Consider the following 19,932-nt stretch of genomic DNA (forward strand, 5'->3'; position numbering starts at 1 on the left):
GTAAGGTGGGCACGCCGGTCCACTATTCAGCGCATAAAAATCCGAGCGCGCGGGCAAGCCTTCGTGAGCAAGAAATGCCTATTTACATTTTGAAAAAAGAAAAAGAAAAAAAATAAGAGTGCGAACAAAGATGGCCCGCCGACAAAAGCAATACGCTTGGAGAAAAACGACACGAGAAAGGCTTTCTTGCGTGCAGTGTTCGTTTGTGATTTCAGACACGCGACGGTGATATCTAGCCGCCCATCCACCCATCTTTCTACTTCCGTATGCGGTCACTTTCTCGTATGTTGTAGACGGTGGCTTACAATCCTTACAATCCCAGGACTTCAGAAAAAGTCGGACTTGCCATCATCAGCACTCAAGCAACTAACTTTACTTCTCTTGTACGAGAAATACAGCGACTGCACACACGTCTACACTGATGGATCAACTACATCAACCAGTTCCGGCGGCGCTGTAGTTATACCAGCAATGAAAATAACCAAGCGGTTCAAGACTTCCCATGTCACTACGTCTACAGCTGCAGAGCTCGCGGCTCTCCGCGACGCGCTTCAAGTGATACATGCTGAACATCCTAGAAAATCGGCAGTCTTCTGCGATTCAAGGCCGGCCTTGCAATGTGTGCAGTCGTTTCTCCGACATGGAACTCAGGATCAGCTCACGTGCGAAATGGCGGAACTTGTCCATCACTTAAGAGAAAAAGGCCATGATATCTCTTTTCAGTGGATACCAGGTCATTGCGGTATCATTGGAAATCATGACACCGATAAGGCAGCTCGGACGTCAAACCAAGAAGACCGCTGCGTCCCCATTCCTCTCTCAAGGACCGACGCCGCGAGACAACTTGGCATTCTAGAACGTACGATCTCCTTAGCAGAGTGGAACACCGCACATACAAGGCGCACAAGACTGCACAGCCTAAACCCGTCACTTCAACTCAGACCTCCAGCCGGTCTGCACCGGCGTGAAGCGTCTCTTCTGTGTCGGTTATGGCTTGGAGTTGCCTTCACGAATGCCTACTCAGCACTAATTGGAATTGCTGATAGTCCTGCATGTGATGTTTGCGGATTCGAGGAGAACATTGACCACTTATTGTGCCATTGTCCTCAATTTCAAGCTCAAAGACAGTCTTTGTCCAACACATTGAGGAAACTAGATGATCGTCCTCTGAGTGAACAGACAATATTAGAGCACCGTCCCGACCGATCATCGGCTCAGAAGGCAGTGAAGGCACTTTTGTGTTTTCTCAGAACTTCTGGTTTGCTCGAGCGGCTTTAACTCAAGTGCTGTCCGTACACGTACTTACACCTTCTCTCTCCCTTCTTTCTCTTCCCCTTTTCCCATCCCCCAGTGTAGGGTAGCCAACCAGACTATTGACTGGTTAACATTCCTGCATTCCTGTATTTTTCTCTCTCTCTCTCTCTCTCTGTAGACGGTGGCTTGCTGTGCAGATTAGAGAAGGTCGACATTATCTAATCGGGAAATGCGTAACGTGGCTAGGTGTACGGGTTTGCGCAAAATGGTGGCATCCGCCGCTGTAGCCCGGTGGCTACGGCATTGCGCTTCTGAGCCCGAGGTTCGCGGGTTCGATGCCCGCCTCGTCAGCCGAATTCCGACTGGGACAGAATGCAGAAATGCTCGGTTAGCGTGCGCTGCGTGCACGTTAAACCATCCGAGGAGGTCGAAATTAAAACACGAGCCCCGCACAGCGGCGTCCCCCGTAAACCACGGAACAGTTCCGGGATGATGCTGTTGTGCAGAAAGCAAGAAAAAGAATACGGGAAAAACTAGAATATACACTGTAAAAATTTGTACAATGTGGTTTTCGCTGCTGCTTTTCTTTTTCTGCACACTTTTTTTTCTCTCTGTCTTTCAATAAAAATTTGTTTTTATAGCGAAGCTGTATATGGCTGGTCGATTTGTCCGTCTGTCTGTCGCTTGTACGCCGAAAACGCCTCCAGCGCAACTCCATGTGCCTGCGCGACGAAAAAAAAACAATAGGGAGAGAGGTGTGCGATTGGCTGCGTCAGTAGGGGTGTCGTTGCTGCAGCCGAGCGCGCGCGCAGCAGTTAATCTCCCGCTCCGCAATGGGTAGGCCACGCGTCGTACGTACTCCTGAGGAACAGGCATCTTTCGATCAGCAACGTCGCGAGCAGAACCGGGAACGTGCTCGACTGCGCCGTGCCGATGCAGCAGCCCGGGCACAACAACAAGCTCGTGCTGCCGAGCGCAAGCAGCAACTGCGTACCGAGGATCCGGAAGCCTACCAAGCTGTCGTTTAATGAACCATCGGGTTTAACCAAGTGATAAACACCGCGCCCGCACGTTCAAACTTCGCTGCTTAAACATCTGTGCGGAGTGCTTGGGCGGTGATTTATTTTAATAACTTTTAACCCCTGGTTTGTATGCACGCACTTATCAAATATATTTGTTTTGAACTCCTTCCACAACTCATTCTGAGTTCTGGGGTCCCACTACTATAATTCTTATGTAGCGTATTCTATTTCGTTATGAATAATAAACTGATTTGTTCTTTTGTCTACTTTTCGGTTAAAACGCATTTATTGTAAATTCTTGTCCTGTCTTTACAATTGTCCGCGATGTTAAACCTGATAATCGTCTTTAAATGCTTGTATTCGACATCTTTGCATTTAGTAATTGTTACAGTTATTTATTTTTTAACGCGTTAGCATTATTAGTGTAATTCACACAATTACCGGGGCCGGCTGTTTAACTACGTATGTTTGTATCTAACCGTTTTCCGCCTACCTGGGTCACGGGTAGTCCGTGGTCGAATCGGTAGTGCATATGGCTGCTGTGCTGAGGGAACAGGGTTTGAAACCAACCATCGGTATGTGCCAATAAATCTGTGCTGGTGTTCGATAAACCTCTTTGATGCCAACTTGGGTTACTGGGTATGTACCAGTAGGCGCGTGGCGCTCTTCGATGAACGTGTTTGACGCCAACTTGAGAAACTAGGTATATATGGTCCACTGGGAATGTGCCGCCCCACAGTGGCGAGAAAGATCCCTTAAACGCTGAGCGGAATCGAAGCAATGTCACAAGGGCACCTCGAGGACAGCAACCCAACGGTTTATCCGGCAGCGCTACAAATGCACTGGGTATGTGTGGCTTGTCAGTGAACCTCTTGCCAGCTTGGGTCACTTTGTATTTGCCTCTGAGTGCACGACAAGCCTGAGAGCAATACTCAGCGTACGCAGGTACCTGGCCGCCACGCTTCTCGTCTCGGGGGCCACGTGCGGAGTTCTCGGCAGTGTCGCTAGATGGCAAAGCGAGTCCAAAAAAGAAAGGCGAGAGAGTAGCCCGGTTGCCACATTACGCGTTTGTCAGCGTTCGCACGGACTGGCACGCCTTGCATGTCGGAGGACACGCTCAGGCTTCGCGGCGGCGGCGCTAGATGACGCCGAGGGTTCTTAGGGAAGCACGAAAGAGAAATGCCGCTGCAGTGCACGTCTAATACATAACTTGTTTCAATGGTGGCATTACGTTGTGTCACTATATCGATTCAATGCTAAACGGGCTCTCATCGACAGTCATCGCGAGGTGGGTTCCACAGATTTTATTTATTTATTTATTTATTTACTTATTTATTTATTTATTTATACAGCTGCCTACACTGCCAGCAATGGGTAGTGTTGTTGGGGTGTAGAGTCACTAAAAGTACACTGATGAGATCACACGAGATGTGGAGCACGATAGCAGTGGATTTAGGGAACATATGGGTCTCGTAACTAGGGAACCACCCCGTCCGGTGCCTGCGTGCACCACCGATTTCGTAAAGCAATGAAGGGGGCTAGTTGGTGAACGTTCATGATTATATTGCGCTTAGTGTTACACTGACGATTTTAAGTGAAAGACAGGACGTAGACGTACGCAGCGCTACATACGTCCACGTCCTGTCCTTCACTTAAAATCGTCAGTGTAACACTAAGCGCAATATAATCATGAACCACCGATTAATCTGGGGCCCAATAAATGTTGAATCATCATCATCATACAGAGCATACATGATCAACTATCATACAATACATAATACGGACAATTGCTTTTTGATACTTATTTTCGCAGCTCAATCACACGGAGTCCGCGTGAACATTTCAGGCTACACGACAACCAAGTATTTATGGGCAATGCTACATCGGAAGAAGGCATCGTCGTACGCATCTCGGAGAAGTGGCGTATGGCGGTGTCACATGTGAGAAGCGGCTGCTATCGCAGTAAACGAAGTCAAATCAGGAGGAATCGCTGAGGATTTCTGAGTCTCTTTTTTTACTGACGGGACTCTGGCAGTCGGTCAAACGCAAGTCGAAGGCACTGAAATGACTAACATTTTCCCCCCTGATTTGTATCATATGTCTAGTGTGTCAATGTCGAAAAATAATGGATGAACGTAGAAGTGGCCTTGACAGCGAAAGTGAGCACATCACGCTGATGGAAGAAGAGATTGGATTCACTTTACTTTTATACTACGAATTTCCGGAACGCGCTACCACTGAACATTCGTTGCGCCTGACCCCAGTTTTGCGTACTATATAAGGAAGTTCTGGGACGCGCCGTTGCTTGATCACCCGCTACGTTAGATTCCTCGTGTGTCATTTTGACGGCGCCAGAGCGAATTAACTCTCAATACCAGGGCATGATCTCATGGATCTTGTTCTAGTAGTTGAGGCAAAACAAGAAATGTGCCTTCTAATGGTAAACACTGTACATTCTCAATGATACGGATGTCAGTGACCACCGTGAAGAAACATTAGGGACTGTAGAATAATTACTGTAGCTCGAGCATAGAAGTAATTCTGGCGGTGCTGCAAATACCCCGGATGCCGTATATTAATGATTAAATTGCGAGGACTAACGTACCAAAACTGCGCAGTGGATTATGTGGAGCGCTGGGGGACGAGGAAAGAAGAAGGTTGTGGGTCAATTTTGACCTATTGGGGTTCGTTTACGTGCACCAGTGGTATATGCGAACCTTTTTGCATTCCGCCTTCACTGAAAAGCAGCCACAGCAACCGCGACTCGAATTGCGAATTGTGTGTGAAGCGGATCTGCAAAAGATTGGTAACTAAAGACAGCTAGGAAAGCGCATTCGGCCCATTCTTATCTTTTCTTATGGTCTCATCCAGCGACGTTGTTACCCCTAAATACAGTGATTGTATTAGCTTTCTACACTGCAATGCGCAATCTGCGCGGGCTAAGCATGACCAGCTTACTACACTTTTTAATGAATTTTCTTTCCATTTTCAAGTTATCATGATTAGCGAGACATGGTATGCGTCTGAAAGCGAAGTAATGCGCCTGCATGGTTACAACACCTTCTTTGTCAACAGATCTTCTCGACGCGGTGGGGGTGTGTTGCAGCTTGTGTCAGAGCGCTTATCGTGCAGCTTGTTCGACGACTTTTCCATAGCTACCGAAGATTATGAAGTTCTAGCACTGCAGTGTGGAACATGCGTGTTTGTCGTTGTATACCGCCCACCAGATGGAAACACCAACACTTTTTTCTTTTTTTGAAAAATTATTCAGCTTTGTGTCAGTGAACAAACTGCGTCTTACTATGGGAGAAGACTTAAACATCAATTTTTTACGCCACACACCGAAATCTTCTGGATTGCGAATGGTTCTCGAGTCATATCACTGTACTAATGTTATTGCTGAACCTACACGCATCGGCCATCTCTCTGATAGTTTGATAGATGTATTTATAACACATTGTTCTGAACATTGTACAGATTCAGGTGTGATTCTCACTAGTATAGGTGACCGTTTACCAATTTATATGTTCTGCCGTTTTAATCACTGTTTTAAAGATACACATCACGCTGATACATTTCTCGTACAAGAAATCAACGGCAAAACATTAGGGGAATTTCGCGCGAAAATTGAGAATATAAACTGGAGCTCCATGCTTGAAGTAACTGATGCAAACAACGCTTACAATACCTTTATAAGTATTCTGAAGGAAGCATATACTTGCTGTTTTCCGTTTAAACAAGCAAGAAGCTCCACTAAAATACGCAAGCCATGGGTTACAAATGAGTGTCTCAAAATTATTCGCGAGAACAATTCATTATACGCTAAATTCGTGAAAACAAAGGCCTATAATGATCTCGCAGCATTCAAGAAATGCCGCAATGGTGTAACTAACTTTTCAAAACACAAAATGTGCATACTTTGAACATCGGTTTAATCAAGCAAATGGTCGCAGCGAAACAGTCTGGTGTGAACTTAACAAGCTTTTAAGACGAGACCGTGAAGATGACTTGGAAGTTACTGTGGGTGGCAAGTCTTTAAGGGGCGAAGAGCTAGCAAACAGCTTTAATGACTACTTTACTTCTGTAGCCTCAAGCAAACAACAAAACAACAATTGAGTTATTGGGTGTACTACCCAATAAACATTCAGCCTTCTTTTGTGTCAACGTCTCCGGAAGAGGTTTTCTTAGGTTTCATGTCCTTGAAAAAAAGCAAAGCGCGTGATATAGATGGGCTGCAAATAACACCAATTAAATTTGTGCTCGATCTTCTGTCACCTGTCCTCACTCATATATTCAATATTGCTTTATATACTGGAGTCTTTCCCGAAGCAATGCAATATGCCAAAGTTACTTTACTGTTTAAATCAGGGAACAAAAACGAATTTTCAAATTACAGGCCAGTTTCAGTATTACCTGTAATTTCAAAAGGATTCGAAAAAATTATCTGTAAGAGGGTTACATAACTTTGCGAGAAACATTCTATCATATCCAAGCAGCAGTTTGGTTTTGGAAAAGAAAGGTCAACAGAGCTTGCTTTACTGTTACAAAAAGAATTCATTCTGAGCGATTCTGAAGATAAAAAGATAACAATAGGAGCTTTTATTGACTATTCTAAAGCGTTCGACCAGATTAACCATTTAATTTTATTTTATAAATTACGACATTATGGTTTTCTTTGCCCTCCATTTGCACTCCATTTGCACTTATACAGTCATATTGAAGACATAGAAAGCAGTGCGCCTCAAATAAATCCCACGAATCAACTCTTCAAAATATGTTGCAAGGAGTTCCGCAAGGCAGCGTTCTTGGGCCAACATTGTCCAACATCTGCATAAAATACATCGTTCATATACGCGCGCGCACGCACACACACACACACACACACACACACACACACACACACACACACACACACACACACACACACACACACACACACACACACACACACACACACACTCATAATTTATGCCGACGACAGCAGTTTGTTCTTCCAGTCAACTAGTCTGGCTTACCTTTTGAACCCTGTGTATAGTTTACTTAAATGGAGTAAAATTAACACGTTGGCAATAAATAGTACGAAAACAAAACATATTCTGTTTGCTCCACCCCAGAAAAAAAATGGATAGAAATATGACGTTAAAGCTTGGTGCGGAGAGGGTAGAGCTTGTAAAAACAGTAAAGACTCTAGGAGTAGTTTTTAATGAGCATATATTGTGGGATGATCACGTCGCCCGAATTTCAACGTCTTTGGCCAGGGTTTCTGGCATACTATGCAAATTCAGGCATGTTTTACCCGCTAAAATGAAACATTTAATCTACAACAGCCTTCTTGCTCCCCATATAAATTATTGCAATCTCGTATGGGGAACCACTTCCCAAACGAATCTTCACAGACTACTAGTCCTGCAGAAAAAAAGCCGTTCGCAATATTGTGAATGCCTTGTACGATGCTAATACAGCTGCAATATTTCGCTCCCTTATTTGATTCCAGTACAACACTCGTACGAAACAAACCTTGCTTTAAAGTGCAATAACAGTCTTCTATACAACAGCACATTTTTCTTAGATTTTGCAAATTAACTTTCCCTACACATGTACCGTACAATATGAGGCAAAAGTATGCTTGGCTACTGCCATATTCAAGAACAAATTATGGATTTACTAGATTAGAATATCGCGTACCGAAGTTACTAAACGCCTTACAGAGTGCTGATATAACCCTAAATGATATTTCTAAGCGAACGTTGACAGCACAACCTTCAGAATACGGTGCATTTGCATGAAACCGGTAACACTAACGGTTGAGCAATTAGATTAAAATGATTTATATAACGGTATTATGCTTATATTTCTTGAATATCCTGTGTACGAAAGGTTGTTGCTGTACTAAATTATACGCTTATGAGTTGCTGTATAAGTGACAATGGCAAGTTTCTGAAAACTGAATGTTGTAGCAATGTTTAAAGAACAATGTTTAAAGAAAATGCTATAAATGTACTTGTCTTTTTTTCTATTGATGAATATGTGCGCACTTCTTTTTTTCTTTTTTTTCTCTCTCACTGACAAACTAACAGGAAGTTTCCTGGTATGCGTGTGTGTATATGCATATTATATGTACTCTGAATGTATGTATGAATCTGCGCCTGTTGCCAAGAAAAGGGGCAAGGACCTAGTGAAGCTGCTGTTTTGCAGCTTTTTGTTCTTGCCCTAGCGTTCTTTTTCTGCTGTAAAAAAAGAATGCTGAAATAAAATGAAATGAAATGAAAACCTGTAGCCGCACAACACCATAGCCGCTAAACCAGTGCAGCGGGTATCCCGACGATGTACGTGATATGTACTCATCTGACATAATCGCCAAACATTTGCAGAATGATATTTAGGACTTGTGACCACTTCGCGAGCCGCGAGGGGTAGAGTGGAGGGAGGGGCGGGCGGGGGGGGGGGGGCTGGAGGAGCACATTTGAAACACGAACTTCTCCATTCAACCGCCTATCCCCGCTTGCTGTATCAGCGCCCGTCTTCAAATGCTAAAGTCAAGAAAATGGCACCGTATTACCGCCACACGTTTTAATCGATACAAGTTGTTCTAGTTCTTTCTGGAAAATTTTGATAGAAAACGTTACACAGTGTGCTGAGAATATGACGCCAAGAGAATGAAACAACGCCGCACGATCTAGGCATAGCCAGAAATTGGCGACATCGGGGTTATTTCGCATATTCCACAACATGAGCAACGAAAGAAAACTTTTTCAAGCTTTTTTAGTGGTAAATGTACCTCTTTAGGATCTCCTGTCTGGAAATTGCTCTTTCATTCACTACGTTATTTACCGAGAAACTTGTTTAATTTTGTTCGTTTGCTGCTCTATCCTATGCGTTTCTTTCACTGCATCATGCAAGACCTTTCCGGTTCGGCGGACGGGTAATTTGGAAGAAAATGGATCTCACTTTAAAGAAGTTGTTTACCCCTGGTGTTTTAGAGGCAAGTTTTGCCCTTTCACAAATGCTACTTTACATAAAGGCGTTGCAAATTTCATGTTTTTTTTGGGCGTCTGATTTTCTCATAAAAGGTACATGTCCCCTTCAAGTGGCTTCACTGCAATTCATCTTTACAAAAGGGCACTTTAACTTTAGAAGCTTTGCGAAATTAATCACAAGTTTATACTTACGAACTTACGAAGAGTGAGTCATAGCTGATTACACCTTTTCAATGATTTGCGCTGATGAAGGCGCAGCTCTCTGGTATAAATTTCTAAATATTGCTGTGGAGTTCGGGATAGTGCAAAAAATGATCGTCGAACCCAGAAAGCGTTCTGCCTCAAAGTAAAGCTTGGCACGTAGTGAGGGGATGTCATACAGATTATTTAACTGAATAAAGCTGTGTTTATACAGAAGGGGTTGCATTGTAGATAATTTTGGAAATTAGTTTCCCATTTAATGACACAACTGCACAGCTACCACCACCGGCAGATGGCGCTACTGGCCGATATCCCAAATTCCTGAACATGCCGAAGGATGAAGACGTACACCACATGAATTCAACTTATTATGTGAAGCATTTCATAGCGCAATTTTACTGCTGTAAGCAGCTATGACACAGGTATCGGGATATCCTTGTAACACCACGGCCCTTTGTAACGTGTCGGTGGCTTGCAACACTCGCAGACGAAATTGAAGCTCGAAAATTGTGCCCGACTTCACAAAGGTCTGAACCAAGAAACCCAGGGCTTTGTTACTACCTCACAATCGCGGTGCACCTACGGTGAAAAAAATTCTATTTTTCTGCGAGTTCATAACCTGGTATTAGCATGTCCTATTAAATACGGTCATCCAGAAAAATAAAATTCATTTTTTTTTCTTGTCGAAAGAAAGCCTTCAATGTACAGAGGGGCCAAAAGAGCAAGCAACACTGTTCCTCGTTTTCTTTCATAGAAAAAAAAAATTTCTTTTTCCGTAAGTTCATAACATGGTCTTAGCATGTCCAATTAAAGACGGCCATCCGGAAAAATAAATTCATTTTTTCTTGTTGTTGAAAGAAAGCCTTAAAACTACCGAGGGGCCAAACCCGCAAGCAACACTCTTCCTCGTCTTCTGACATCGCAAAAAAAAAGATTGTATTTCTTCAGTGAGTTCTTAACATTGTCTTAGCATGCCATGTTAAAAACAACTATTCGGAAAGATAACATTAATTTTTTGTAGCCGAAAGAAAGCCCTAAAATTATTGAGGAGCCAAGCGAGCAAGCGAGCAAGCAACAATCTTCTTCTTTCATCGAAAAAAGAAATTGCTTTGTAATTAAACGGCGCTATTCAAAGCGTTCTTTTAAAGGATCACATTAAATATGGCATAAGGATAATAATTAAATTATTTATATACTTATTTTATTTTGCATTGCATCATAAATGTACACAACGGAACATTAACGAACAGCGCGCCTCGTCGCCTTCTTCCACTGCAGTAGAGCTGCTTAGCGCAGTCACCGACTGGGGAAAAGACTTCGTTAAACAGTGGATTCCGTTGCGATTTCCAGCTAGCAGTGGTAGAATCACTGAACGGGTTTGGCTGCGCATAAAGAACACATACCTTAAACGAGCCCCAAACAATGACAGCGCTCTCCAGGCACGTTTCCGCTATTGGCTCGATTTTTTTTCTCCGCCGTGCTTTCCATTTTCTTGTTATATTAAGCGCCAGAAAGCCTGGCGCCGCATGTGCCCCACTTCTAGAAACGCAGTCTCGTTCCCAGCATTATCCGAGTGCGCCGGCAGACACACCGCCACGCGGTTATTTCAAGCGCCGGAGGGGATGCAGCATGCCTGTTTGCGCGAAGCGCGGCTTCATTTGAACCAAAGTATCACACGGTGGTTAAAACAAAATTCGAATGTAAATGATCTTACGGCTCTTCTTTCCATTGTGTACGATACCATCAGAGCCACGTCAGTGGCGCTGTCTTTTATAGCTCTTCGTGGAGAATTTCAACGAACAACATTTTTTTTTCTGTGCATGAGAAAGTAAGTAAAACTGCACCCTACTTTATCGGCGCGCTTCTCGACGTGTGCATTGAAATGCAACGCCGTCTGAGTGCCACTGAAAGTTTGCTCACGCAGAGCTTCTTTTTAGCCCTTGTTGTGACTCGGAGTAAACAGTTACTCCTTCTGTGGCTTCGCTCCCGCTGCAAACAGTCGGCCATTCCTTTTTCGCCCGGCAGCCAGAGGGGTATAGAAAATAAAACGCGGAAAAACTTCACAATGCTTGAATTGTTGGTCATTTCTTCTGCTGCATTATTTACCGGTAGAAAACACGGTGCGGAGAAAAGGGTGCGAAAGACGTGCCTAAGTTCCCAAACCTTGCATGTAGCGACGATCACTCTTTCGTTAGCAACGTTATCATAATTCATGAATGCCTACTCTGGTTCACGCGAGTAATTGCGATAGCGAATGCTCGTCTCGTGTGATTTACTACAAAATGCGTCTGTTCGGTTAGCGAGCGAATATTGTTGCGTTGTGGTGAAAGTGAATAATGAAGCAGTGCCGATACTGCAATTTAAGAGTCTAACTCGTTATTTCGCGAAGTTGGGCCCAGGAAAACAAAACTGGCTTTCAAAGCACAGCGGTAGCCGCAAGAACGATCGTCGCCAGATGAAACTTGAACTTGTACATACATGACTCAACGTACATTCTAGAAGCGCTTTAGTACATTGAATAATTGACAGCGGCATTCGCGACGCGCGCCTAGTAGGACCAGACACCCGGGCTTTGCTGTGAAATTGCGAAAATGTTCCAACAAATTTTGGATGCGCGCGTCTCACGACATGCTGTAACCTAATAGTAACAGCAGTGATAATTCAATGAAGAAACTAAGCCCAGCAGGAAGTATCACGACCGAAGCGTGGTAATATATCGGTTCTATTTGGCGGCTGCTCCACAGCGAAGGCTTTCGGTCTTATGGATCTCAATGGGGCGACTGGAATTCCCCATTAAAAAATTAAATTATGAGGTTTTACGCGCCGAAACAACTTTCTGATTACGAGGCACGCCGTAGGGGAGGACTCCGGAAATGTCTACCACCTGGGGTTCTTTAACGTGCACCTAAATCTAAGTACACGGGCGTTTTCGCATTTCGCCTCCATCGAAATGCGGCAGCCATGGCCGGGATTCGATCCCGCCACCTCGTGCTAAGCAGCCCAACACCATAGCCAGGGTGGGTTGGAATCAGGGAGGAGCAACCAGGGTGGGTTGGAATTCCCATTGGGAGGACACCAATGAATTCCCGCTTGACGGAGCCCTTTATGTAGAAACCAAGAGGTCCTGATGATCCTCTTTATTCAAAAGCTTGTAGACCACCAGCTACACTTTCTTAGATGAAATAAATAAATACGTAGATAAAACCTGTGGGCCTAACCACACAGCAAGAAAGCCGAGGTGAAGTTGCTGGAATCGAAAGTCGGTTTAAGGCAAGAAGCTACACTTAGAGATTAGCCTGTCTTATTCGATGGCCGACTTCCTTAAAAAAAAAAAAAAGAGAAGAAAAGTCGTCGTTGCTTAGTATACTCGCAGCAGTTACTCTCTTGTATCACACCCTAGATTGTGTCACGCACCCCAATTTTCAGAGTGAACATCCAGAAATTATAAATGCAGTGCCCTTGATTTTCCCCTCCCCAGGTCCTTATGGTAAGAAAAGAGCAATGTCAATCTGTTGTCACTTGGAAAAATAAAACTTATTGCTTCTGAGCTGCACTGGACCGGTAATGCTCGCTGTCGGGCGCCTTCTTAACACTTTGGGGAACAGTAGAGGAGATGCCAGAAGTATAAGCAGCGAGAGAGAGAGAGAGAGCACAGGCACACGTTCACAACCGCTCCCTATCCCCGCATACGATCACAGCAAGGGCTTGTAGCGGCGCGGCGATGTAGCTGCGCACCACCCCCGCAGCCATAAACAACTCCGCGGGGCGTCCCGCGGGCCTCCCGTAAGCGGACCTTCGCGAGTGTTGGACACCAGGCACACGGACACATGATCCGACTCACTGTGCCGAAGGTCGTGCGCGAGCTCCCTTTTCTTATTACTTTGTTTACTGCTTTCCTTTCGCACTAGGTCCGCGCACCGCACTTCTCTATGCTCCTTTTCCTTCTTTTCTCCTCTCTCTCTCTCAAGCCCTCGCCACTTCCGGCGCGCAGCGCGCGCCCGCTCAATTCTCTCTTTAGAGAATAAACTAGACCTTGTTACCGAAAAGACGTGTGTCCTTCTCGTTTACCACGGCTCTACAAAGTGGTGACCCGTAGTTTTCTTCGCGGCACTGCCGAAGTTATTGTGGAGCCATGCACAGCAACGAGATGCAACCAGACACTGAACTTACGGGCACGACCGAGCAACAAGACGTCTCTGCGGTTTCCATCCGACTCCCACCATACTGGGACCGCAACCCTGCAGTTTGGTTTCTTCAAGCGGAATCGCAATTTATTCTCTCTGGCGTTCGCACGGAACAACGCAAGTACCACCTAGTTGTTTCGGCACTGTCGCCTACTGCTGCAGAAGAAGTTGCCGACCTGCTTTCTGGACCGGCTTCCGCCACTCCATACAGCGATCTTAAGGCTGCACTTCTCGAGCGCACAACAACATCGCAGCGAGCCCGCATGCAGCAGTTGCTCTCCGCAGAGGACTTGGGAGACCGTCGGCCAAGCCAGCTCCTTCGCCGTATGCGACAGCTCATGAGCGGCAACACAACAGTAAACGACGACCGCCTCCTTCGGGAATTGTTCATGCAGCGCCTTCCAGTAAACGTTCAGATGATACTCGCTACAGCCACGGTAATGGACCTCAACAGCCTGGCCAGCCTGGCGGCCAAAGTCATGGAGGTGGTGACGCCAGCGTTGTGCAACGTAACACCATCAAGCACCACTGCGAGTTCAGTGCCGCAAACATCATCCTCCGCCGCTTCTCCCATCGACGTGCTCTGCAATCGCCTTGAACAATTAGTTTGTGCTGCGGAGCGTCATCGCACTTCACCCCGTCACGGAAGGTACCGCGGCTCGAGTAGATCACGGCGTCCAAGAGAAGAACGCTCCCGGTCTCAAACGCCACCACGGGTATGCTTTTATCACCGCCGCTTCGGGCAGGAGGCGCGCCACTGCCTCCGTCCTTGTGCATGGCAGGGAAACCAGCCGGCCGACCTTTAATGGCGACAACCGGTCAGGGCCAAAGCAAAAGTCGCCTATTTCATGTCATGGACAGAACCACAGGCCAGCCATACCTGGTGGACACCGGGGCGGAGGTCAGCATTATTCCCGCGCAACGTTCCGACCGAACTACACCGCCGACCTCCTATCTTCAAGCTGTCAACGGTAGCAGGATACCTGTTTACAAGTCGCGGTCCCTCACCCTGAACCTTGGCCTGCGCCGCGTGTTCCGTTGGGTTTTCCTCGTCGCTGACGTTCGCCGTGCTCTTATTGGCGCTGATTTCCTGGACCACCATGGACTGCTGGTCGATGTGAAACGCCAACGCATGCTGGACACTGCTACGTTGCTCTCTGTTCATGGCGTCGTTTCCTGTGACTCGCCTATAGTCGCCCCAACCACAACAATTGCTGGTGATCCTTTTGCTTGCCTCCTTCAAAAGTTCCCCAACCTCACGCGACCACCCGACTGGACAAAGCCCGTACAACATGATGTACGTCATCACATCCTAACAACTGGTCCACCTGTATTTGCTCGCCCACGACGACTCGCCCCAGACAAACTCAAAATTGCCCGAGCAGAGTTCGAACACATGTTGGAACTTGGAATTATACGACCATCGTCCAGCAGCTGGGCGTCTCCGCTCCATCTAGTCCCCAAGAAATCAGGTGACTGGAGGCCATGTGGGGACTACCGATCCCTGAATGCAAAAACCATTCCGGACCGGTACCCACTGCCTAACATCCAAGATTTCACGTCGGCACTGGATGGCACTACAGTATTTTCCAAAATTGACCTGGTGCGAGCCTTTCACCAAATTCCTGTCGCACAAGAAGACATTCCAAAAACAGCAATTACCACTCCATTTGGCCTCTTTGAATTTTTGAGAATGCCATTCGGTCTCCGAAATGCTGCACAGACATCACAGCGGTTCATCGACACAGTCACACGTGGTCTGCCGTTCGTTTTCGCCTACGTTGACGACTTGCTTGTGGCAAGCTCATCCCACGAAGAGCACCTCCAACATCTCCAGCAGCTTTTTGAGCGCCTATCAGCAAATGGTATCGTCGTCAACACTGCCAAGAGCGAGTTCGGAGTACCATCACTTGATTTTCTCGGCCATCGCTTGGATAACAACGGCATCCGCCCTCTTCCTCACAAAGTGCAAGCCATCATGGAGTTCCCCAAGCCAGCTTCAATCACTAAGCTGTGCCAATTTCTAGGCCTGGTAAACTTTTACCGCCGATTTATTAGAAACTGTGCTATGCTGCTGGAACCCCTCGAGCGCTTGCTCTGCGGCAAACAATCGTCAACTGCACTGCCCTGGGACAGCACAACAGATGAAGCTTTCAATTCTATCAAGCACGCTTTGGCCGATGCCACACTGCTAGCTCATCCCAACCCCAGCTATCCGTTGTCGCTCATGACGGATGCCTCCAGCTCTGCGGTCGGAGCGGTACTGCAACAAAAAGTAAACGGTGGGTGGCAGCCCCTTGCCTTTTTCTCAAAACGCATGACCCCCGCACAAACACGTTACAGTGTTTTCGGCCGTGAGTTGCTCGCCATATTTCTCGCCGTGAGGCATTTCCGGCACCTACTTGAAGGCCGCTCGTTCACAATCTTCACTGACCACAAGCCTCTCACCTACTCAATCGGCCGCTCTGAATCATTGTACACTCCACGTGAGGTGCGCCAGCTCGCCTTCATCTCAGAGTTTTCAACTGACATACGCCACGTCAGCGGCGTTGACAACTCACCAGCTGACGCTCTCAGTCGCGTGGATGCTATCACACGCAGTCGCTCCAAGAGCTCTATCTCAACATCATTTCCTTTCAACCTCCAAGAATTGGCTACAGAACAAGCTAGTGATTCTGAGCTCCGTCACCTACGTGACGCGTCAACATCTCTTCAGCTTGAATCAGTTACCTTTGAAGATGTGCCAATTGTTTGCGACACCTCCACGGGCACACCTCGGCCTTACCTAACCACCTCTTTCCGCAAGCAAATATTTGACTCATATCACACTCTTGCACACCCAGGCATTCGCGCATCTCAAAAGCTTGTCTCATCACGCTTCGTCTGGCCGGGCATGAACGCAAATATCAGGGACTGGGTCCGCTCGTGCGCACCTTGTCAGCGCGCGAAAGTTCAGCGGTACCCTGTCCCCCCTACAAAGCCTTTCTTGCAACCCGACGAACGTTTCTCCGTTGTGCACGTCGACATTGTCGGCCCGCTACCTCCATGCCAAGGCTATCGCTATCTTCTGACATGTGTCGACGGCTTTACCCGCTGGCCCGAAGCGACACCTATCCCCGACATGTCTGCAGCTACTGTCGCCGCAGCTTTTGTGTCCATTTGGGTATCCCGATTTGGCTGTCCAACGAAAGTTGTCACTGATCGAGGCCGGCAATTCGAGTCGTCCCTTTTCACGGAGCTGCTTCAACTTCTCGGAACAGCACGCTTGCGAACTGCCTCCTACCACCCTCAAACAAATGGCCTCGTCGAGAGATTTCATCGCCATCTCAAGGCAGCACTCACAGCGCACGGCTGCCCAAACAAGTGGGTTGACAGACTTCCGCTCACGCTTCTCGGAATTCGATCTGCCTTCAAAGAGGACCTCTCCTGCGCTACTGCGGAGCTTGTTTACGGCACCTCGCTTCGCCTGCCAGCCGACTTCTTCGAAGAAAAGACCCTCACCTCCTCTGTAACAGCAAGCGAGTACGTCGACCAGCTTCGCGATGTGTTCCGAAACCTCCGTCCGCAGCCTACACGTTTTAACAAACCCCGTGCAGTGTACATCACTTCAGACTTGCAGACAGCCACACATGTTTTTGTGCGTTACGGCCCCGTGCGCGGCTCGCTTCAGCCCCACTACCTCGGGCCATTCCCCGTTTTAGAACCTTTTCCTTCCAACTTCGTCGTCGACGTAAATGGGAAACGGGATACGATCGCGCTTGAGCGACTCAAGCCAGCATTCAGCGAGGCACCCGCGCTTAATTATCTCTCCTTCCCAGGACATGCGGACTCCGCCTTGCAAGTGCGCGGTTCGTCACCTCTTCGTCGCGTGCACTGGGCTGCCACTTGTGCATTGTGAGCATGGTTCGTCGCTTCCGCTTCCTCTCTAAGGGGGGAGCAATCTGTAGCGGCGCGGCGATGGAGCTGCGCACCACCCCCGCAGCCATAAACAACTCCGCGGGGCGTCCCGCGGGCCTCCCGTAAGCGGACCTTCGCGAGTGTTGGACACCAGGCACACGGACACATGATCCGACTCACTGTGCCGAAGGTCGTGCGCGAGCTCCCTTTTCTTATTACTTTGTTTACTGCTTTCCTTTCGCACTAGGTCAGCGCACCGCACTTCTCTATGCTCCTTTTCCTTCCTTTCTCCTCTCTCTAACTCAAGCCCTCGCCACTTCCGGCGCGCTGCGCGCGCCCGCTCAATTCTCTCTTTAGAGAATAAACTAGACCTTGTTACCGAAAAGACGTGTGTCCGTCTCGTTTACCACGGCTCTACAGGCTCACGTGCAAACAACGAACACCAATTCAGGTTACAGCCGCTTGTGGAGGCGTATTGTTCTTTAAAAGATATGAAAAATGTAGTCAGTGAATTTGTCGCTCTCTGCTGCGATGGGCTGTGAAATCGGTATTCGAAAGTGGTGTGCTCTGGTAATGGTCTTTGATGAAAGTAAGCTAGCACCATTGGGAGTGTCCGTCCCTGCACACTGTAGCGAGGACGGGCACAGAGCTACCGCCGTTCCTCTACTTCTCGGGTGCTATTTCGTAACAAGATGGAGAGTTGGCGTAATAGGTTTATGTTCATCGCGGAGAGTGCACCGCGATGAACAGTGCACCGGCACGCACACGAAAAAGGGAACTCGAAAAGCTGACCGGACAAGCGCTACCTGTCTGCATTTTCAGTTTTTTTTATGTGTGCGCTGGTACGCTTCACGATCTATTTATTAAGCTATTTCGTGCATTGCCAAATTCTTCTACGCTGGTGTTTTGAGCCAATCTAGGAAGGCGTAGCTGCTCTAAGGAGCCAGTCAGATTTGATAAGATGGCGAACTGGAGAATATGACGGAGTTTGACAGTTTCTTTTATTGACTGTATTTACGTAGAGCTTGACGACTATATGTGTTTGAATTTAGTATATACGCCATTCTTGTATCTGATTTCAAATCAAATCAAATCAAATCATGTTTATTTTTCCAAAGAACATTTGGAAGGAGGCCTGAACAAAAAGTGGAAGCTAGTCCACTTGTCGAGGGTTCGTGCCCCCTTTTACAAGGCATAGCGAAGGTGAGAAATAGACAAGCAAACAGAATCAAGTATACAGAACAAGATAATAACTAGTGCACAATAACACACGGGTACAAATGAGAACATAATGTTAAGAGGATAAGCTAATTTTAAATTTCGATATATTATTCGGCATGTACAAAAAGCTTGCGGAGTCTTGCTTTACTACTATTTTCTATCGTTAGTGTCTGTTTGTGTAGATAATTTATTAGCGCAGGAAGAGAACTGGGAAGCATTTGCTCTCCATAGGATGTTCTCGAAAATGGTATTTGCCAAGGTACCGTGTTACGAGTGTGATATACCGGTATCCAATTTTACAGATTTGCAAAGGAAGCTAATAAATTTCCAGGATTGTTCCTGCTTTGTTTATATCTTATCGCCAGGCGATATGAGTAAAGATTGCGAGTAGAAACTAAATTAAAACGATGAAGAAGTGGTTTGGTATGAGCGCGGTAATCTGCATTGGCTATATGTCGAAGAGATTTCTTTTAGAGTACGAGTACGCGATTTAAGTTCGTTGTTGTGGCTTTCTGCCAGACGAGGACACAGTAATTAAGATGAAAAAGGAAAAGAGCATTGTAAATTTTTATTTTAACCTCTTGCGGTAAAAAGAACCGAAACTTTGCTAAAATACCTACAGACTTTGCAATACGGGTAATAACGTGATTGATATGCAGATCCCAGGACATGTCTTTCTGAAAATGGACACCAAGAGCTGTAACGGAGTCAACCACTACCTCTATGTCATTACCGAGGAGAATATTACTTTCTAGCACAGCACGTGATTGTTTGGGTGAAAAGAGAATTGCCTTTGTTGTGTTAACGTTTATTTCCAATGAATTTAACTTGCTCCAGGAGTGTAATTTTTCAAGGCAATCGTTTACGTCGAGGTGAAATGTAGTAGTGTTAGAGTTTCGGAACAGTAGTGTCGTGTCATCCACATAAATAAAGAATGTCGGTTTCGCGCTTATCTTAATTATGTCGTTAACCTAAAAGTTATACAGAAGGGGACCAAGGATGCTTCCTAGGGGAACACCAGCATTCACATCTTTAAATGAGTAAAGGGAATCGCCTATCACTACGGCTTGTTTACGAAATTTTAGGTAACAACTTAAAAGCTGTAGGTGTGTGCCTCGTATTCCATACAGCTCGAGTTTTTTTAGCAAAGTTATGTGGTTCAGGCGATCGAAAGCC

General features: G+C 46.5%; 1 protein-coding gene across 1 annotated transcript; it reads left to right on the forward strand.

The window, feature by feature from the left end:
- The first annotated feature begins 13,522 nt into the window (after positions 1 to 13,522).
- Positions 13,523 to 14,446, forward strand: LOC140218766 (uncharacterized). The gene has a single exon (XM_072288532.1). The coding sequence runs from the start codon at positions 13,587 to 13,589 to the stop codon at positions 14,442 to 14,444; it is 858 nt and encodes a 285-aa protein (XP_072144633.1). The 5' UTR covers positions 13,523 to 13,586; the 3' UTR covers positions 14,445 to 14,446.
- Positions 14,447 to 19,932: the final 5,486 nt, after the last annotated feature.

This window comes from Dermacentor andersoni, chromosome 6 (assembly GCF_023375885.2).
Source record: "Dermacentor andersoni chromosome 6, qqDerAnde1_hic_scaffold, whole genome shotgun sequence".
NCBI lineage: Eukaryota > Metazoa > Arthropoda > Arachnida > Ixodida > Ixodidae > Dermacentor > Dermacentor andersoni.